At 51.4% G+C, this 21580-nt stretch overlaps 2 protein-coding genes across 3 annotated transcripts; both read right to left on the reverse strand.

The window, feature by feature from the left end:
- Positions 1–2681: 2681 nt before the first annotated feature.
- LOC132319214 (argininosuccinate lyase-like) lies at positions 2682–7730 on the reverse strand. Its single transcript, XM_059829507.1, has 8 exons — positions 7722–7730; positions 7438–7632; positions 6392–6475; positions 6008–6064; positions 5649–5746; positions 4915–4992; positions 3334–3480; positions 2682–2832 (listed from the first exon to the last, which is right to left on the reverse strand). The coding sequence occupies exons 1-8, from the start codon at positions 7728–7730 to the stop codon at positions 2682–2684; spliced, it is 819 nt and encodes a 272-aa protein (XP_059685490.1).
- Positions 7731–12264: 4534 nt separating this feature from the next.
- Positions 12265–20320, reverse strand: LOC132319157 (argininosuccinate lyase). 2 transcript variants are annotated; one of them, XM_059829298.1, is made up of 16 exons: positions 20309–20320; positions 18801–18995; positions 17755–17838; positions 17371–17427; positions 17012–17109; positions 16278–16355; positions 15756–15833; positions 15559–15611; positions 15140–15202; positions 14796–14910; positions 14273–14357; positions 14040–14099; positions 13679–13762; positions 13397–13477; positions 12917–13023; positions 12265–12415 (listed from the first exon to the last, which is right to left on the reverse strand). In XM_059829298.1, the coding sequence occupies exons 1-16, from the start codon at positions 20318–20320 to the stop codon at positions 12265–12267; spliced, it is 1401 nt and encodes a 466-aa protein (XP_059685281.1). The 2 variants fall into 2 exon arrangements, with proteins under 2 accessions (XP_059685281.1, XP_059685280.1); XM_059829297.1 differs by having other exon boundaries at positions 20303–20320.
- Between the last annotated feature and the right edge of the window lie 1260 nt (positions 20321–21580).

Genomic DNA, 21580 nt, shown 5'->3' on the forward strand with positions numbered 1-21580 from the left:
TCCAGTTTCTGTTCCATTACTTCCAGGCCTCTTTGCATTTTTTTCGACTTATCTGTATGTGCAACTCCCTGTAAGGTGAGGAGTAGAAATGGCTGAAGAATCACAATGAAGTTGGTTTGTGTTGCCCGTGGCAAAGAGGAGTCCAGTCTAGCTGGACACATTTGGATAGTGCTGTCTCAAATTCATCCATGGTGCCTGCAGGGGACGTTGCAGTCATGTAGTGCATGTGTTCTCACAGCTCTCTTGTGGTGGCAGAAAAGTGTTACTAGGTCAGCTTCTTCAATAGAGAGCCCGGGGATAAAAAGACCAGGCGCAGCAATTTGTTTAGGAGACAAAATAGTCAGCAGGATTTTTCCAGAGCGTAAGAGCAGGTTAGAGATCTTTTCCTTCGGGGGGGTTTGGGGAAGAGTTCGCTATGTTTTGTAATGTTTCAAGAGCCCTTCTGTAGGTTTGTTATCTGCTTGGGTGTCAGACCAGAGTTCCATAGCCATCTGCTGAGAGTTTCAGTAGCTCCTGATCAGCCTACGTGGATTCTTGGCTTAAGTCCCTTCCTGTGGTCTGTAATGGAGCAGGTATTTAAGACCAAGTCCAGAGCAGTGTCCAAGCCTCTGATCCTTCTGTCTATACAGATCTTCCTGTGGTAAGGCACAGGGCTTTAAAAACCCAGATCACAGTGAGTCATAGTAGGGTGATGGTGAAAGTGTGAAGATACTGTGGACCATGCCTTCCCCACACTGAGGGTGGGGGGAAGTGTTGAAGGAAGGGAATTTATCTGTTGCCGGTTCTTCCCCACGTGTTTAAAGCACAAATGCTACAGAGGTAGGAGGGAAGCACTTTGTGTCTCCTGGGGGACTTTGTTGATGGCAGGAGATTTAGCTCATGGCAGTTTGTACTGTCTGTGCTGCAGCCCTTAACCTAAACAAGGTGAGGCAATGCTTGCGTTACTGCCGTTTCCTATGCGTGTTACAGGGTCTTGCAGTACGGAGTCAATAACGTGTTGCTGCATCAGCAGGGAGGGCAGGGTGCTGAGCAAAACGGCAGCTTTAAAATGCTGTGGCAGAAAAGAGATTGTCTGTGACAAAACTAGCGCTACGGTGCAGTGGGTGCCAGGTTCGAGCTGGTTTAGTGTTTAATGAAAATTGTCCCACCTTCCGTGTAGCCAACTGTTCTTTCTCTACCTTTTGAATCAGGTAGCAGGCATATTCCGTCCAGAAATCGCTGCAGAACAATAGTGGAGAATAATGTTTCAAGTGTTTGTTTTATCAACTGTTTTCACGCTATGAAAGACACAAGGTTGCTGCATTCTCCTTCCCCAAGTAAGGCTTTTCCTGGTCTTTGTTCTGATTATATTTTTGTAAGGACAGAAGGAAGAGAGTAGAAGATTTGTAAGAGGCAGCCAGTCGTGCCAGTCTCTTTTCAAGCATTGTGCCCCAGCTAGCCTGGCCTGGGTCACGCAGAGGAAAAAGCTTGACGTGGGAGTGTGCAAACCCTGTGCTTTGGAGGAAACCAGAGCAAAGGTGGTTTTGTGATGGGCTGGAATGACCTGTGGGTTGACCTGCTGGCCCAGTCCTGCCTAAGACGATGCAAGTTTTGGTGCCAGGCGGTGAGGAGACTTCTGGCCACTTCATCCCCCCCTGCCAGAAGGCAGGCAGGCAAGCATGCTGCTATGAGGAGGGCTGTGATAGCTGGAGGTGTGGCACGTGTTGCAGATGTGGTAGCAGGTGCACTTTGTGCACACCCACAAGCCTCCCTCAGCACATTGTGTAGCCTGCTCTGGTACTGCTGGATCCAGCCTTGTGCTGCATAGAATCGTTTAGGTTGGAAAAGAGCCTTAAGGTCATTGAGTCCAACCATTAACCTAACGCTGCCAAGTCCACCACTAAACCATGTCCCTAAGCGCCACATCTACGCGTCTTGTAAATAGCTCCAGGGATGGTGACTTGACCACTTCCCTGGGCAGCCTGTTCCAGGGCTTGACAACCCTTCCAGTGAAGACATTTTCCCTAATACCCAATCTAAACCTCCCCTGGCCCAACTTGAGGCCATTTCCTCTCGTCCTAACACTTGTTACCTGGGAGAAGAGACTGGCACCCACCTCGCCACAACCCCCTTTCAGGTAGTTGCAGAGAGCGCTAAGGTCTCCCCTGAGCCTCCTTTTCTGCAGACTAAATGACCCCAGTTCCCTCAGCTGCTCCTCATAAGACTTGTTCTCTAGACCCTTCACCAGCTTCGTTGCTCTTCTTTAGACACGCTCCAGCACCTCAATGTCTTTCTTGTAGTGAGGGGCCCAAAACTGAACGCAGTATGCAAGGTGTGGTCTGACCGGTGCCGAGTACAAAGGGACGACCGCATCCCTAGTCCACCTCCCTCCCCTCCAAGAGACACATTTTCAGGTCCCTCGTGTACACAGACACTCCTACTACTCTCTGCCTACCAGCCCCCGGGAGCTTGAACACCCCATAACCCAGCTCCACTGCCAGGGAGGGGACAGTCCCCGTTCTTTCACACCAGTGAACATTTCCCCAAGCCACACGAGGGCTGAGGAAGCCCAGCCCAATCTTGCCCCTAAGAAGAAAGACGCAAGACAGGAGTTTCAGTGAACTACATGCACCCCAGTGTTTATTAACTCCAGATTAATGTGATAGGCACAACACTGCATCCATGGGATATCTCCCCACACTCTAAGCTTGTTCCTTCAGCTTCTTCAGCAGCTCCCTCAGCTGCTCGATCTGGGCATTCACGCTGTTCTTGGCGGTACCGCCCATGGCCCTGTACTGCTCCACGCTGTTGACAATGTTGAAGACCTGGGAGACGTCGTTGCCAAACAGGGGGCTGGGGAGACAAAGAGAAGAGGTGTCAGTGGAGAGCGCTGGGTGCTCTTTGCTGGCTTTCCATGTTGACTGCCTGCAGAGAGGGGGAAGGAGTGGAGACGGAGCCTTTTTCCAAGGGGAAAGGCCTCCTGCAGCCCTGCTTTTGCACTTGTAGTGCCTGGCAGTAGCTGCTTGTGGCAGACCGAAGAGTCAGCTCCGAGGGGAGAGTGAGGAAGTTTGGAGCCAAACTCTTCTGGAGGGCTGGTGCCTCCAGGTCAGGGCAAGAGTTTCTTCCAGTCCCTCCCAATAGGTGCTGCCCATGCCCTGCTGGGGCTGAATGGTAGTCATGTTGTCCCCTTTCAGTGTTTTCAGCAGCAGCAGCAGCAGCATTGATATTCAGGCCAGGAGGATTGCTGTCTGGCCCCGGCCTTCCGGGGAAGGGCACCATAAGGAGGCCCATACAGAGGGAGGCTGATAGCTGCCTGCTGAGGAGAGAGATGGCAAAATAATAGTGATAACGAACCTGATGGTCTTCATGTCATCCAGGCTGAGATTGTTGATGGTCGTGCCTTTAGACTCGGCAAGGTGGACGACCTTCCCAGAGGCAATGTGGGCTTGTCTGAATGGCATCTGCAGTGAGAAGCAGAGACCATAGTCAGTGACCAGGCAACTGGGGTGCAGCCTCAAAGGAAAAAATGGATGTGATGTCTTTTTTGGTTGGATGTTTTTACTTAGGGTAATGCATTATGAATCCACGTTAGGTGAACCAGGTCCACTTCCAAGGGCCTTAGTACCTAGGCTCCACTTCAGGCTTCTGTTCCGGAGGGGATCCCTGGCTGCAGACGTGGCAGCATACTGCTGGGGAAGGAAAGTGACATTTTCTGACTTCACGTGCTTCATCTCTCTTGTCCTTTCCTAGCCATGCTGTTGCTCTGACCCGTGATTCTGAGCGCCTGGGAGAGGTGAAGAGGAGGAACAACGTCTTGCCTTTGGGAAGGTAATGTCTGCTGTTTGTGTAATCCCTGGGCCTCGCTTTGCTCTGCAGAGTCTTGAGAGGTGCCTTCCCTGCTTCCTAGAGCTCAGTTTTGGTTGGGGTGTGCAGGGTATCTTGCATGACTTGTGTTTCTTTCTTCCCTGGCAGCGGTGCTCTGGCTGGCAACCCACTGGAAATTGATAGAGAGCTTCTGCGTAGTGGTAAATGTCTCCCTGTGACTGAGTGGCACAGGACTACTTGTAATATCTAGGAGGGAGGGAAGCATTGACAGATGGCTCCCAATGGCACCGGGATGCACTGTCCTGGAGCCAAAGCCTTTCTTTCATAAGGCTTTTTACTGCGATGAAACAGGCAATGCCTGTGAGGTGGGAGCATAGACAGAACCACCTCTGCTGCACACTAGCTGCTTGGGGGTAATAATGTTAGGTGCACATTCTGTGACTAACCCAGGTAAGTGAACTCTAGACCGGTCCTAAAATGAAGGCTCTTCAGTGGTTCACTCATGCTTCTCATTATGCCCTGCAATGTCCCCTGCCAAGGGGGTCAGAGGGTCCTTTTAGAGTCAGGTCCATTCCAGATGAAGTCCCCTCTCTGTGACTGCTGACGTGTCTCCAGGGAGGAGCTGATGGTAACGTGTCCCTTTGACCATCCATTCTGCAGATCAACACGGAGAACGTAGAGAAGGATCTGAGCGCTGAATGCTGTCATCTGATCTGGCTCTCTACTTAGTTCACAAAGGAGTAAGTATCAGAGGGAGACTTGGAGCTGTGATTTCTTCGGATGCAGAATACTGCTCAGTGAGGACCTGAGATGAGGCCTTTGTTCTGTCCATACAAGCTTTTCCATGTTACCCCATTAGCTGAGGTGTAACTGTCCAAAGGATGGAGCATACAGGGAGTGAGCCTCCACTGCCCACTCAATGCCTGTGTCCCCGGGTTGGTGAGAGCCACACAGGAACACGGGGAGCGCCTGTTCCAGTTTGCTAGGTTAGCTCTGATTTGTCACCACCCCGGGCTGCCCCCTCGGAGGACAATGCACTTCTAGTCTCCAGCTGAGCAGAGCCCCAAGGGTGGAGAAGGCTTCCTCCAGCCAAGTGTGAAAGGTGGTTACCTGAGCAAGAACTGGCTCCATCTGATGGGCTGAGCTTTCTGCAGGTGGGTGTAGCCAGGCAAGATGACATCAATTTCTCTGCATGTGAAAGGAGAGAAAGAGGTGAGCAGCAGCTGCCAGGATAGAAGGCAGTGGAAGGTACTTGCCAGGGTTTGCTGGCAAGGTCCCGAAGAGACCATCTTTAGCCTGTGTTGTGCTGAATTTGGTCTACGTCTTCCTCTCCCTGTCACCTGCTACCTGAGCACACTGCGTTTAGATCTCCCCATCTCCCAGCGTGGTGTGTCTGCCCTGGGCCTCCCTGGAAAATTGCCTGGTCCAGTAATCCCTCTGTGGCAGGCAAAGATTCCGCAGTCTGCCACCATTTGGGCGTGTGGTGTGTGAGGAGGAGAGTTAGACAGGGAGTTAACACAGCTGAGCTTTTCTCCTGCGAAGCAACTTGAAGCATGTTCAAGTTCCCCACTCCTTCAGATGGATTTGGCACCGTCTGAAGTCTTGTGTGGACCTCCCACCTCAACTCCTTTGCCAGGATACACTGGGGGAAGAGGAAGGTCTCTGTGACGTGAACTGTGGAGAAGGAGAGTCCGTTGTCTTTCCCTGTGCTATCACACACTGCCTGGCTGTAACGTCCTCTGCAGAAGACCCTGCTGCTGCCCTGACTGGGGTCAGTCAAAGAGCAAGCCTTGAAGTCTCCTGCCCCTGCAAAGCCAAGGCCGTGGATTTGGAAAAGGACTTACGTGGCAGCACGTTCCACCAGGGTCTTAATGAGCTGCAGGAGGTGAGTCGAGATGACAGAGAGGGAATTCCTCATGAACATCCTCAAGTCAGTCACAACCTGGATGAGACCAGCCACAGTCAGTCAAAGCAGAATGTCACGTACTTAGTGACTGGCAGCTTTTACCGCCAAGTAAAGCCCTCCTTGTTCTGTGTGATAGGAAGGTGCATCTTCCTCTCACCATTTGGTCATTTTGATGCGATATTGTCACTATATCTTGCTCTGCAGGAAGAGAGCCAAGGGCCATTCTGGTCTGAGGTCTCCTGAAGTGAGGTGGGGGAGGAGCACAGAGTGGAAAAAAAAAAAAGATTCTGTACGTACCTGATCATTCCTGCTTCTTCCAGTGTGCAGTTTTCCAGCTACGTCTCCGATCAGCTCCTGAGGACGAGAGGAGGATTTCTATCCGTGTCTCTGTATTCTAAGCAGGAGACTCCGCATGAGCAGACCTCCCCCCTGCCTGGAAGGGACTCAGCTGTAGGACCCGGTGAGTAGCCACGGGATCTCTTCTGGGGAAGGGCAAGTTTGGGTTCTATGTTTGTACAGTGCCTCCTCTACAAAAGGGGTCTCGGAGACACTAGATTGTGCACCTGGGGTTTCAGTGCCACAAGGTCCGGAGGACTTTCACAGTGGGACAGAGGCACATGCACTTGCTGTCAGGCAGATCTAGCTACGGAGGAATGGGAACAAGAGGTTAGAGGACCCAACCTTTAGTCTGCGTTCGTTGGCAGTGTGGATGTCCTCATCGGTTTGTTTCACCACAAAGACTCCTTTAGACCATTCCTCGGAGATCTGCAAACATCAGCAGAAACACCAGTCAGCCACTGCTGTTACCCTGCCGCGCGTGGGGGCTGTAGTCGTCCCAGCGAACACCAACTTCTGCCGCCCCAATGGAAATCAAAGTGCTAAGTCTCACGCGAGCTCTGGCATTCCTGTTCTTTCAGGCCAAGGCTGGCTGCTTGCTATATCCAGATATTCTATAGTGCACTTGGTGGGATTCATCTCTAGCCATGATGATCCTGCAGTGTTATGGCTATAGGAGGATTTAAGCAATGCAACGAAACAGTGAGCTGAAATGTCAGTGATTGCTTTAGCATTGTCCGCAAAGATTTTCCTATACAAACATTGTATAGAGTCACCATTGTCCATGGTGGGTGAGCAACAACAATGGATATTTTAAAAAAGCGCTTAGCTGCTGACTTCTCTTCACCCCTATACAATGCTATGCATTGCTCCCTACTAACTCCGGCAGCCAGACTCAAAAGGATCCCAAGTGCCAGCAGAAAAAGAATATTCCTAATTCATACTGAAACAATTCCTGGTGAATGTTCGGTCTGAAGAGGATGGGCGGGCAGGTCACACTGAGCACACCTCCCCGAGGCACCGGGGCTGCCATAATGAGCGCTGACAATGTGCTCATCAGGGTTTCAGGCTCTCACTGGGGGCTTGTCAGCGGGTTCACATCCTACTGCCGGGCTTCGGTGCCTTTAGCGGGATGCAGTTTGAGCATCGGTCCCCTGCCCAGATGCCTCCTAGTGTACCAAGTGCAATACACCTGGGCCTGTCATGTCCATGATTTAGGACAGCATTCCCTTTCACAAAGCACTTCAGCACATGCCTAGCTCTAAGGCACAGGACATGAGGACATTTAAAGATGCTTTTTAGAACAGCAAATCAGGGAGGCTACCACAGATGTTGTTAGAGAATCAGCCATTTGTCCCACGGGCATGCCAGTTTGTGAAGGAAATAAATACCTTTTCCAGGCCACTGAGGATCTTCTCCAGCTCAGGTTTAGATAGGATCCCAGCCTTCTCTAAGGCTTTGGCATAAGCCATGCTCCCCTGGATATCAACTTCAGACAGCCTCCCATCAAATGTAATGGAAGCGTTGAGCATCTCCATGATGGCATCTCTGCTTCCACTTAATCTTCCTCCCCAAACTTTATCTCCCTGAGAGAGGAAGAAGCAGTTTAGAGAGGCCTAATAACTTCAGTTATGGTCCTATGCAAGTAAGATCCAGTGATCTCTTTATCTAACACAAAGGCCATGTTCGGCTATGTCCTTGCAATGGGGTGCACTGTCCAGAAAGGGCTCTGGATTCCAGGACCTTTGGCAAGTAGCTGAAGAGGTGGAGAACATGTCACTGTCACTAGCATTTAGCCCTTGCGGTGTCAAGTCTGGCTCAGGAATCCTCCAATATACGTTATCTCTGCAGGACTCTGCAGGGAGTCCTTGAAATGAGTATCAGGGTATATGCTGCAAGACCAGCATGGATTTCTCTTTTGAGGCAGCTGTAGCTCAACAACCCTTTGAGATCCTTTTAAAGGGGGGAAAAGTAAAGTGGTCAGTAAGGAATAGAGTGAAAGCTAGAATTCTCTAAGTACTTTTTGTGCTGTTGGACTAACAGAGAGTTTTTTCTTTGATTGACAGAGCTCCAGGCCAGCACAAGCCATATTATGAAGTGTTTGAAGTTACTGTTTGAGGCATCTCTTGATGTGCTTGCAAGCTTTGGCATAAGATTAGCATAAAACTGGTTAAGGTGCACACTCCAGAAAGGGAGATCTGGGAACCTTTCAGCATCAGGAATGTTCCGAAAAATAGATCAACAAAAAGAAGGTTTTTGAAACACATAGGAACAAAAGTTGTTTTTCCAACCAAACCAAGATTCAGATAGCAACCTCACTCACCCGAATGTGTCATCTACATAACTACTTCACTGGGTGACCAAGGACAGGTACACAATTCCAGCTGTGCCTCACAGCAGGGTGTGTGTAAGCTTTTTTTCACCAGTGATTCCGCAGGTGAATGGATTCACTAGCTAAGAGCCATGTATGTCACTTGATGAGAAGCTTTTTGCTTGCCCAGGTAGGACACCCCCTGAAGCCCTAACTCTGACAAACCACAGGATAATTCCGGTAGGAAGGGACCTAGTCCAGCTGTCTTCCCTATGTTCTTCTCTATTCATCCCCTTTCTGAGTTGAAGATGCAGTCGAGGGCACAGTGGGATTGCATGTTTAGGGCATGCTGCTTCTGTAGCAGAGAGGACACGGGCAGAGTGACATGGCTAGCATCAGGCAGTCTCTGGCTACCCAGCCTGAATGAGCAAGTACCTTTTGTGGCTGGGTTTCCAGTGTGCTGCCTTCAGTATCAGTGCAGAACAAGGCTCCAACTCTCTCTCTGGATTCATAGCCAGCTGCTAGTTCACGGCTTCTCGTACATCTCCCCTTATGATCAATTTTTCTGGGGTGATGACCCTGTTCTCTTTCAGAGTTCCAGGCTCTCAGATGCACAGAGCATCATGCTGTCTACGCTGAGAAAGCTCTTTGAACCATTTTGTTGCCAGACTCCTTCCTCTCCTGAAGTCCCTCATTTTGAATGCTGCTCTTGACATGTTCATCGCTTATGAATGTCTTTGTCCATAGTCTGGGCTTTGACAGGAGGCTGCTGAGGATTTGGCAAAAGAGTAAGGGCCAGGTTTACATCCCGGCTGAATCATACACAGGGAGAGGCTTTACGTCACGGTGTTTGCTGTATGGGCTCACATGGCTGTGTGGAACAGCACAACGCATGGAGAGACCGTACATCCTTCTGTCTGAAGAAACTGTACAGAAATTGTGCAAAGTGAAAGAGGGGAGGGGGAGGGTGCCCAAGGCGCTGCAGCCAGGAGGGGTTAGAGGGCACCCCGCTGGTCCTGGCACCTCTTCCTCAGAGACCATTTGTGACCCGCGGGGCCAGAAACGGCAAAATGGGATCTCTGCGGCACTGTCAGAGTTCCCCTCGATCTGTTTTGCTAGTTGTGTTTTCACATCATTAACCCTGTGTATGTGTGATACATGACGGCTTTGATTTCTGAACGTGACCTGTCTTTAAACAGTTACGCGGTTAAATAGAATAGTGAAAGCTCCAGTTTCTGTTCCATTACTTCCAGGCCTCTTTGCATTTTTTTCGACTTATCTGTATGTGCAACTCCCTGTAAGGTGAGGAGTAGAAATGGCTGAAGAATCACAATGAAGTTGGTTTGTGTTGCCCGTGGCAAAGAGGAGTCCAGTCTAGCTGGACACATTTGGATAGTGCTGTCTCAAATTCATCCATGGTGCCTGCAGGGGACGTTGCAGTCATGTAGTGCATGTGTTCTCACAGCTCTCTTGTGGTGGCAGAAAAGTGTTACTAGGTCAGCTTCTTCAATAGAGAGCCCGGGGATAAAAAGACCAGGCACAGCAATTTGTTTAGGAGACAAAATAGTCAGCAGGATTTTTCCAGAGCGTAAGAGCAGGTTAGAGATCTTTTCCTTCGGGGGGTCTGGTGAAAAGTTCGCTATGTTTTGTAATGTTTCAAGAGCCCTTCTGTAGGTTTGTTATCTGCTTGGGTGTCAGACCAGAGTTCCATAGCCATCTGCTGAGAGTTTCAGTAGCTCCTGATCAGCCTACGTGGATTCTTGGTTTAAGTCCCTTCCTGTGGTCTGTAATGGAGCAGGTATTTAAGACCAAGTCCAGAGCAGTGTCCAAGCCTCTGATCCTTCTGTCTATACAGATCTTCCTGTGGTAAGGCACAGGGCTTTAAAAACCCAGATCACAGTGAGTCATAGTAGGGTGATGGTGAAAGTGTGAAGATACTGTGGACCATGCCTTCCCCACACTGAGGGTGGGGGGAAGTGTTGAAGGAAGGGAATTTATCTGTTGCCGGTTCTTCCCCACGTGTTTAAAGCACAAATGCTACAGAGGTAGGAGGGAAGCACTTTGTGTCTCCTGGGGGACTTTGTTGATGGCAGGAGATTTAGCTCATGGCAGTTTGTACTGTCTGTGCTGCAGCCCTTAACCTAAACAAGGTGAGGCAATGCTTGCGTTACTGCCGTTTCCTATGCGTGTTACAGGGTCTTGCAGTACGGAGTCAATAACGTGTTGCTGCATCAGCAGGGAGGGCAGGGTGCTGAGCAAAACGGCAGCTTTAAAATGCTGTGGCAGAAAAGAGATTGTCTGTGACAAAACTAGCGCTACGGTGCAGTGGGTGCCAGGTTCGAGCTGGTTTAGTGTTTAATGAAAATTGTCCCACCTTCCGTGTAGCCAACTGTTCTTTCTCTACCTTTTGAATCAGGTAGCAGGCATATTCCGTCCAGAAATCGCTGCAGAACAATAGTGGAGAATAATGTTTCAAGTGTTTGTTTTATCAACTGTTTTCACGCTATGAAAGACACAAGGTTGCTGCATTCTCCTTCCCCAAGTAAGGCTTTTCCTGGTCTTTGTTCTGATTATATTTTTGTAAGGACAGAAGGAAGAGAGTAGAAGATTTGTAAGAGGCAGCCAGTCGTGCCAGTCTCTTTTCAAGCATTGTGCCCCAGCTAGCCTGGCCTGGGTCACGCAGAGGAAAAAGCTTGACATGGGAGTGTGCAAACCCTGTGCTTTGGAGGAAACCAGAGCAAAGGTGGTTTTGTGATGGGCTGGAATGACCTGTGGGTTGACCTGCTGGCCCAGTCCTGCCTAAGACGATGCAAGTTTTGGTGCCAGGCGGTGAGGAGACTTCTGGCCACTTCATCCCCCCCTGCCAGAAGGCAGGCAGGCAAGCATGCTGCTATGAGGAGGGCTGTGATAGCTGGAGGTGTGGCACGTGTTGCAGATGTGGTAGCAGGTGCACTTTGTGCACACCCACAAGCCTCCCTCAGCACATTGTGTAGCCTGCTCTGGTACTGCTGGATCCAGCCTTGTGCTGCATAGAATCGTTTAGGTTGGAAAAGAGCCTTAAGGTCATTGAGTCCAACCATGAACCTAACGCTGCCAAGTCCACCACTAAACCATGTCCCTAAGCGCCACATCTACGCGTCTTGTAAATAGCTCCAGGGATGGTGACTTGACCGCTTCCCTGGGCAGCCTGTTCCAGGGCTTGACAACCCTTCCAGTGAAGACATTTTCCCTAATACCCAATCTAAACCTCCCCTGGCCCAACTTGAGGCCATTTCCTCTCGTCCTAACACTTGTTACCTGGGAGAGGAGACCGGCACCCACCTCGCCACAACCCCCTTTCAGGTAGTTGCAGAGAGCGCTAAGGTCTCCCCTGAGCCTCCTTTTCTGCAGACTAAATGACCCCAGTTCCCTCAGCTGCTCCTCATAAGACTTGTTCTCTAGACCCTTCACCAGCTTCGTTGCTCTTCTTTAGACACGCTCCAGCACCTCAATGTCTTTCTTGTAGTGAGGGGCCCAAAACTGAACGCAGTATGCAAGGTGCGGTCTGACCGGTGCCGAGTACAAAGGGACGACCGCTTCCCTAGTCCACCTCCCTCCCCTCCAAGAGACACATTTTCAGGTCCCTCGTGTACACAGACACTCCTACTGCTCTCTGCCTACCAGTCCCCGGGAGCTTGAACACCCCATAACCCAGCTCCACTGCCAGGGAGGGGACAGTCCCCGTTCTTTCACACCAGTGAACATTTCCCCAAGCCACACGAGGGCTGAGGAAGCCCAGCCCAATCTTGCCCCTAAGAAGAAAGACGCAAGACAGGAGTTTCAGTGAACTACATGCACCCCAGTGTTTATTAACTCCAGATTAATGTGATAGGCACAACACTGCATCCATGGGATATCTCCCCACACTCTAAGCTTGTTCCTTCAGCTTCTTCAGCAGCTCCCTCAGCTGCTCGATCTGGGCATTCACGCTGTTCTTGGCGGTACCGCCCATGGCCCTGTACTGCTCCACGCTGTTGACAATGTTGAAGACCTGGGAGACGTCGTTGCCAAACAGGGGGCTGGGGAGACAAAGAGAAGAGGTGTCAGTGGAGAGCGCTGGGTGCTCTTTGCTGGCTTTCCATGTTGACTGCCAGCAGAGAGGGGGAAGGAGTGGAGACGGAGCCTTTTTCCAAGGGGAAAGGCCTCCTGCAGCCCTGCTTTTGCACTTGTAGTGCCTGGCAGTAGCTGCTTGTGGCAGACCGAAGAGTCAGCTCCGAGGGGAGAGTGAGGAAGTTTGGAGCCAAACTCTTCTGGAGGGCTGGTGCCTCCAGGTCAGGGCAAGAGTTTCTTCCAGTCCCTCCCAATAGGTGCTGCCCATGCCCTGCTGGGGCTGAATGGTAGTCATGTTGTCCCCTTTCAGTGTTTTCAGCAGTAGCAGCAGCAGCATTGATATTCAGGCCAGGAGGATTGCTGTCTGGCCCCGGCCTTCCGGGGAAGGGCACCATAAGGAGGCCCATACAGAGGGAGGCTGATACCTGCCTGCTGAGGAGAGAGATGGCAAAATAATAGTGATAACGAACCTGATGGTCTTCATGTCATCCAGGCTGAGATTGTTGATGGTTGTGCCTTTAGACTCGGCAAGGTGGACGACCTTCCCAGAGGCAATGTGGGCTTGTCTGAATGGCATCTGCAGTGAGAAGCAGAGACCATAGTCAGTGACCAGGCAACTGGGGTGCAGCCTCAAAGGAAAAAATGGATGTGATGTCTTTTTTGGTTGGCTTGTTTTCACTTAGGGCAATGCAATCTCAATCCGGGTTTTCTGGGGTGTGCAGAGGGGAGGCGTTAGGAGGTAAAACTCCACCTGTAAATTACTATCAAGTCCACCCGGCAGCAGTTCCACTACTCGGGATACATGTAAAGAATGGGTTTCCAGCTTTCGTGTTTGTTGACCCAGACTGCTCATCACCTGGGGACAGAACAGAGGCCTCATCTCAGGCCCTCGCTGAGCAGCATTCTGCATCCAAAGAAATCACAGCTCCAAGTCTCCCTCTGATACTTACTCCTTTACGAACCAAGTAGAGAGCCAGATCAGATGACAGCATCTCAGGGCTCAGATCCTTCTCCATGTTCTCCTTGTTGATCTGCAGAAAGGATGGTCAGAGGGAGACATTATCATCAGCTCCTCCTTGGGGACACGTTAGCTGACATTGGGAGCCATAGTGAGCCGTATGGGTGAGGTACTAAGAGCCTTCATCTTAGGACCGGTCTAGAGCTCTCTTACCTGGGTTAGTCACAGAATGTGCACCCCAGCCATGTTCAATAGTGAGAGTCTGAAGCCTTACCTGGAGGGTAGAAATCACTCCAGTGGCAACCTGGAGCACAATGTTCAGGGTGTCCACAACATCAAAGACGGCCTCCTTGTCCTCCTGTGTTACAACAGGGATGGAAATTGCTGTAAGTCAACCTGGTGCAGCCCAAAGCCCAACAGCCTGAGCAGCCCCGCCAGCAGAGCAGGCATGTCACCCCAGGGGCTCCTGCTGGGGGCCGGGGTGTCAGCTGCAGCACGCCGTGCCTCAGCCCCTTTCTCAGCATCCTGCACACAAGCAGGGTCTGTGCAGGGACATGTAGTGGCAAGACTGCTCGCGAGCAGAAGACAGCTGTGTCTGCTCAGAGAGGTGGTGTGAAAAGTAACATCTGTTTTACCTGCAGATCCTTGTTGTAGGTGCTGGGAAGTCCTTTGAGAACCATGAGAATAGCAGCCAACTGCAGAGAGAAACAGGTGAGGCGGTTAGTTCTAGGAAGAGAAGCACATTGCCCCAGCAGAGGCTCAGAGCCTAGGCTGGCCCATTTCTCTACAGGGAGGCAAGAAGAAGGAACATTCTTCAGCCCCGGTATGAGCAGTTTCCCCATCCCGCTTCTTTCTTTAGCAGGCTCACCCGTCCGAACACTCGTCCAGCTTTGCTGCGGATCAGTTCCAGACTGTCGGGGTTCTTCTTCTGAGGCATCAGGCTGCAGCCAGTGCTGAAAGAAAAGGTGTGTGCAGTGTAATGGTGAGCAAGACCCCCCAAGCCGCGCCATAGGTGGTATCAGCAGGCCAGCCTAAGTGTTGCTGTGACCTCAGAGAGGGAGGGCTGTGGTTGTGCTGCCCTGAGAGAAGGAAATCTCTTGGGATTGCAAACCCGGCCAGCCAAGGAAGGGCTTTGGCAGGCATTCCAGCAGGGGAGGAAGTTCTTTCTGCCAGCAGTTGCTGGGGAGGAGTGTCTGCTGAATGCAGACTTGTTGGGTTACCAGAATCAGAAAAAAGTGGTCATTACTGAAGGATATTCACCCTAAGGCTGCCTTTCTGCCAGCCTTTTAATGCTGTGTCAGCCTTGTGCAGCTGGGAGACCCCAACCACTGTCTCATTCTCTCAGGTGAGGATAGCTGAGGAGAATTACTCCCCAGAGAGCAGAGACCTACCAGTAGGTATCAGAGAGGGTTAGAAAGCCAAACTCGCTGGTACTGTAGATGATGAGATCTTCAGCCATCTTGCTAAGGTGGATCATCAGCAGGGTGGCAAAAGAGAAGAATTCCACTGCAGAGAAGGCAGGAAATCAGGAGGTGAAAAGGGTGCTTGTTTGCTTGACAACCAGGGAGCCCTGACTGGACCTTTGGAGTTACTTCCTAGTGAGGGATTTGAGTCCCCTTTGGAGTTACTTCCTAGTGAGGGACTTGAGTCCCCTTGTTAAAGGAGGTTAACTGGGAAGGTCTCAGAAGCCTGCTTCTAAAATAGTGCTGGGAAGATGTGATTGGGTTGTGCTTACCCACAAAGTCTCTCTCGCTCACGGCATCCATGCTGTTCAGGCTGATGGAAGCAAAGCCCAGGTCTGTAAGGAAGGTGATGGACAGAGAAGGTCAGGCTTGTCAGGCCTGGAGCTTGAATGCAGGAGATTGCCCCAGTGTGCAGGTGACCATGAGCCCTTGAGCAGTCCCAGGAACACAAACATGCTGAGTGGGATTTTGTTATCAGCCCCAGGCAGCCAGTGTGCAGCAGAGGTGGTTCTGTCTATGCTCCCACCTCACAGGCATTGCCTGTTTCATCGCAGTAAAAAGCCTTATGAAAGAAAGGCTTTGGCTCCAGGACAGTGCATCCCGGTGCCATTGGGAGCCATCTGTCAATGCTTCCCTCCCTCCTAGATATTACAAGTAGTCCTGTGCCACTCAGTCACAGGGAGACATTTACCACTACGCAGAAGCTCTCTATCAATTTCCAGTGGGTTGCCAGCCAGAGCACCGCTGCCAGGGAAGAAAGAAACACAAGTCATGCAAGATACCCTGCACACCCCAACCAAAACTGAGCTCTAGGAAGCAGGGAAGGCACCTCTCAAGACTCTGCAGAGCAAAGCGAGGCCCAGGGATTACACAAACAGCAGACATTACCTTCCCAAAGGCAAGACGTTGTTCCTCCTCTTCACCTCTCCCAGGCGCTCAGAATCACGGGTCAGAGCAACAGCATGGCTAGGAAAGGACAAGAGAGATGAAGCACGTGAAGTCAGAAAATGTCACTTTCCTTCCCCAGCAGTATGCTGCCACGTCTGCAGCCAGGGATCCCCTCCGGAACAGAAGAGGCTTGAAGTGGAGCCTAGGTACTAAGGCCCTTGGAAGTGGAACAGCTTGCAACCATACAAGCTTCTCCGTGTTACCCCGTTAGCTGAGGTGTAACTGTCCAAAGGATGGAGCATACAGGGAGTCAGCCTCCACTGCCCACTCAATGCCTGCGTCCCCGGGTTGGTGAGAGCCACACAGGAACACGGGGAGCTCCTGTTCCAGTTTGCTAGGTTAGCTCTGATTTGTCACCACCCCGGGCTGCCCCCTTGGAGGACAATGCACTTCTAGTCTCCAGCTGAGCAGGGCCCCAAGGGTGGAGAAGGCTTCCTCCAGCCAAGTGTGAAAGGTGGTTACCTGAGCAAGAACTGGCTCCATCTGATGGGCTGAGCTTTCTGCAGGTGGGTGTAGCCAGGCAAGATGACATCAATTTCTCTGCATGTGAAAGGAGAGAAAGAGGTGAGCAGCAGCTGCCAGGATAGAAGGCAGTGGCAGGTACTTGCCAGGGTTTGCTGGCAAGGTCCCGAAGAGACCATCTTTAGCCTGTGTTGTGCTGAATTTGGTCTATGTCTTCCTCTCCCTGTCACCTGCTACCTGAGCACACTGCGTTTAGATCTCCCCATCTCCCAGCGTGGTGTGTCTGCCCTGGGCCTCCCTGGAAAATTGCCTGGTCCAGTAATCCCTCTGTGGCAGGCAAAGATTCCGCAGTCTGCCACCATTTGGGCGTGTGGTGTGTGAGGAGGAGAGTTAGACAGGGAGTTAACACAGCTGAGCTTTTCTCCTGCGTAGCAACTTGAAGCATGTTCAAGTTCCCCACTCCTTCAGATGGATTTGGCACCGTCTGAAGTCTTGTGTGGACCTCCCACCTCAACTCCTTTGCCAGGATACACTGGGGGAAGAGGAAGGTCTCTGTGACGTGAACTGTGGAGAAGTAGGGTCCGTTGTCTTTCCCTGTGCTATCACACACTGCCTGGCTGTAACGTCCTCTGCAGAAGACCCTGCTGCTGCCCTGACTGGGGTCAGTCAAAGAGCAAGCCTTGAAGTCTCCTGCCCCTGCAAAGCCAAGGCCGTGGATTTGGAAAAGGACTTACGTGGCAGCACGTTCCACCAGGGTCTTAATGAGCTGCAGGAGGTGAGTCGAGATGACAGAGAGGGAATTCCTCATGAACATCCTCAAGTCAGTCACAACCTGGATGAGACCAGCCACAGTCAGTCAAAGCAGAATGTCACGTACTTAGTGACTGGCAGCTTTTACCGCCAAGTAAAGCCCTCCTTGTTCTGTGTGATAGGAAGGTGCATCTTCCTCTCACCATTTGGTCATTTTGATGCGATATTGTCACTATATCTTGCTCTGCAGGAAGAGAGCCAAGGGCCATTCTGGTCTGAGGTCTCCTGAAGTGAGGTGGGGGAGGAGCACAAAGTGGAAAAAAAAAAAAGATTCTGTACGTACCTGATCATTCCTGCTTCTTCCAGTGTGCAATTTTCCAGCTACGTCTCCGATCAGCTCCTGAGGACGAGAGGAGGATTTCTATCCGTGTCTCTGTATTCTAAGCAGGAGACTCCACGTGAGCAGACCTCCCCCCTGCCTGGAAGGGACTCGGCTGTAGGACCCGGTGAGTAGCCACGGGCTCTCTTCTGGGGAAGGGCAAGTTTGGGTTCTATGTTTGTACAGTGCCTCCTCTACAAAAGGGGTCTCGGAGACACTAGATTGTGCACCTGGGGTTTCAGTGCCACAAGGTCCGGAGGACTTTCACAGTGGGACAGAGGCACATGCACTTGCTGTCAGGCAGATCTAGCTACGGAGGAATGGGAACAAGAGGTTAGAGGACCCAACCTTTAGTCTGCGTTCGTTGGCAGTGTGGATGTCCTCATCGGTTTGTTTCACCACAAAGACTCCTTTAGACCATTCCTCGGAGATCTGCAAACATCAGCAGAAACACCAGTCAGCCACTGCTGTTACCCTGCCGCGCGTGGGGGCTGTAGTCGTCCCAGCGAACACCAACTTCTGCCGCCCCAATGGAAATCAAAGTGCTAAGTCTCACGCGAGCTCTGGCATTCCTGTTCTTTCAGGCCAAGGCTGGCTGCTTGCTATATCCAGATATTCTATAGTGCACTTGGTGGGATTCATCTCTAGCCATGATGATCCTGCAGTGTTATGGCTATAGGAGGGTTTAAGCAATGCAACGAAACAGTGAGCTGAAATGTCAGTGATTGCTTTAGCATTGTCCGCAAAGATTTTCCTATACAAACATTGTATAGAGTCACCATTGTCCATGGTGGGTGAGCAACAACAATGGATATTTTAAAAAAGCGCTTAGCTGCTGACTTCTCTTCACCCCTATACAATGCTATGCATTGCTCCCTACTAACTCCGGCAGCCAGACTCAAAAGGATCCCAAGTGCCAGCAGAAAAAGAATATTCCTAATTCATACTGAAACAATTCCTGGTGAATGTTCGGTCTGAAGAGGATGGGCGGGCAGGTCACACTGAGCACACCTCCCCGAGGCACCGGGGCTGCCATAATGAGCGCTGACAATGTGCTCATCAGGGCTTCAGGCTCTCACTGGGGGCTTGTCAGCGGGTTCACATCCTACTGCCGGGCTTTGGTGCCTTTAGCGGGATGCAGTTTGAGCATCGGTCCCCTGCCCAGATGCCTCCTAGTGTACCGAGTGCAATACACCTGGGCCTGTCATGCCCATGATTTAGGACAGCATTCCCTTTCACAAAGCACTTCAGCACATGCCTAGCTCTAAGGCACAGGACATGAGGACATTTAAAGATGCTTTTTAGAACAGCAAATCAGGGAGGCTACCACAGATGTTGTCAGAGAATCAGCCATTTGTCCCACGGGCATGCCAGTTTGTGAAGGAAATAAATACCTTTTCCAGGCCACTCAGGATCTTCTCCAGCTCAGGTTTAGGTAGGATCCCAGTCTTCTCCAGGGCTTTGGCATAAGCCATGCTCCCCTGGATATCAACTTCAGACAGCCTCCGATCATATGTAATGGAAGCGCTGAACATCTCCATGACTGGATCTCTACTTCCGACAAACCTTCCTGCCATCATTTTATCCCCCTGCAAGTAATGAAGTCAAGAGGCATGTTGAAAAGAGTTACTGATATATCTGTAAAAATCCGTTAATGTCCATCCCTCTCCTTATCCAAGTAAAACTGAGGACATACTCAGGAACGTTTTTTCAGTGCTGTGCCATTGACCAGAAAAGCCCTGGGCTTCAAGAGCTTTGGTAAGTAGTTGTAGAGGTGGAGAACGTGTCACTGTTACTAGCATTTAGCCCTTGTGGTATCAGGTCTGGCTCAGGAATCCTTCAAGATGCTTTACCTCTGCAGGAGTCTGCAGGGTGTATGTCCTGTCCTTGAAAATTACTATGAAGGCACATGGTGCAAGACCAGCATGGATCTCTCTTTTACGGCAGCTGCTGAACACTGACCCTTTGATAGTCTCTTGGCAGGGAAAAAAAGTAAGGCAATCAGGGATATAGTGAAAGCGAGTATCTACTGTTACTTGAAAGAATAATTCAAAACCCCCACTCTTTTAGGGAAACTATAAAAAAATATTCGGTTGACAAAGAGCTTTAGGCCATCACAAGCCATATCCTCTAAAACACCCCTGTAACTATGAAGTGTTTGAAGTTACTGTTTAAAGCATCTCCAGAGTCCATGATGTGCTTGCAAGCTTTGGCATAAAATTACCATAAAACTGGTTGAGGTGCAGCCTGCAGAAAGGGAGATCTGCCTACCCTTCAGTATTACAAATGTCCAGGGGAAAAAGAAAAGGAAAGAGAAAACCCCACGTCCCCAAACCACCCCCCAGAAGGTCTCTGAAGCAGCGCGGCGCCGGGCTGCCGGGCCGCCCGCGGGGCTACCATGGACAGCGGGCGGCTGCCGGGGCCGGGGCCGGGGCGGGGACCCGAGCGACCCTTTCCCCAGCGACTGTCTGAACCCCCGTGCCTGAGGAGAGCAGGTGGGAGGTCAGGGTGCAGGCACGGAGTGCTGGAGATCTATTTTTGAAGCAGGTTTGTCAGTAGGAGTTGCGGGGAGGGGGGGAAATGGGAGTTGAAAAAGGAAAGTTTTGCAGCTCCTCGCTGGGAAACCAGTCCCCTGGGGTGAGTGGCAGAGGGGATGGGGTGTGCAAGGCCAGGGCTGGGAGCCAAGCGCTTGGATGAGCAAGAGGTATCTAAGTATATCTTCACTACCGCAGGTTGTCAGAAATCCCCCTTCTCCATTTAAAACCCGGGAAAACAAATCCCGTAGAGAGGAGCACCCGAGCAAGCGTGGCAGGTTGCAGTGCTGGGGTTATCACGCAGCTGAGTTCGCATCTGCCAGAGCACCCCGAGACCACCCCGCCGGAGAAGCAAAGTTCACCCTCACCTCGGCTGCCATTTCGGACGACGTTTTGCTCGTTTGTGCAGCGATCCCGGCAACTGGTGCAACCTGGGGAACGGCGAGGTGAGGTGAGGCTAGGCTCCAGTCCCGCTGCCCGCTGCCCGCTGCCCGCTGCCCGCTGCCCGCTGCCCGCTGCCCGCCCCGGCTCACCTGCTCCGCAGCGCAGCCCCGGCTGGTCGCTCGCTGCTCCCCGGCCCCGCCGCCCCGCTTTTACACGCTTCGGAGCGGGGCTGGCGGCTCGTCCCGCCCCGGCGGGGCGGGGTGTCCCCGGGGCCGGCCCCGCTCCGGTCCCCCCTCTCAGCCCCCTTCGCCCTTCCCACCCCTCTCCTGCCTCTGGCCCCTGCTCGACCAGCACATGAGTATCAAGACAGGGAGAGAAGTTTCTCTGGAGGCAGGGTTGCTGCAAAGAGGAGGGTTGGGAGAGATGCTCTCATGTTGCTTGTTGGTGAAGTTACTGGTGTAGCTTTAGGCAGTGCTCCTGCAGTGCCAGAGGGTCTTGTGTGTGGACAGGTCAGCTACTTTTCTGGGAATATCCTTGTACTGAAGGAGTGACATCACTCTGTGTCATACCTCTCTAATGAGTAGTCTTTGATATTAATGTAATTGATATGATGGCTGGATCACCATTGCTCTGTCCTCATTACCACCCCAGCAAACACACAAAAATAAAATAGATGTGAGGTACTTGCTCTCTCCCGTTTCTGTGTGGATGAGACTTTTCACCCCACCTGTAAGGATGCTGCAGCTCCAGCTTTGGGGCTTCCCTGCTGTCACTGGTTGCATGGGGTCCCTCTTGCCAAGAGGCTTCCATGAGCCTCAGACTGCGGCTGTGGAGTGCGAGGTTGTGCTCTGCAGCCTTGGCAAATAGCCCATATCTTAAACTCATCAAACCCTAAATATCATGGAAGTAAAGAACTGATTTAAAATACAAGAGAGCTTTGGGAGCAGCAACTCGCAAAGCTGCGGCTCAGCACCAATTTCTCATTAACTTCTCAGACACAGAGCACTTTTCTGCAGCCGCTCCACAGAAAGCAGAGGGCTTGCTGGCTCACCTCACTCAGTGTGCTACTATGGTATAATATTTTTCCATCTGCATGGTCCAAATGCTTCACAGTGCTCAGGAAACATATTCCAACTTTCTCCCCCGCATTTTGTTGGGTAATTTTCTTCCCTTTAACTGGCCCTCTTGTCCTTTTCTACTGTTCTCTCAGTTCTGCAACTTACCTCCTTTTCCTTTTTACACTAGGGCATTTACAC

The sequence above is a fragment of the Gavia stellata genome, chromosome 25 (assembly GCF_030936135.1).
Source record: "Gavia stellata isolate bGavSte3 chromosome 25, bGavSte3.hap2, whole genome shotgun sequence".
NCBI lineage: Eukaryota > Metazoa > Chordata > Aves > Gaviiformes > Gaviidae > Gavia > Gavia stellata.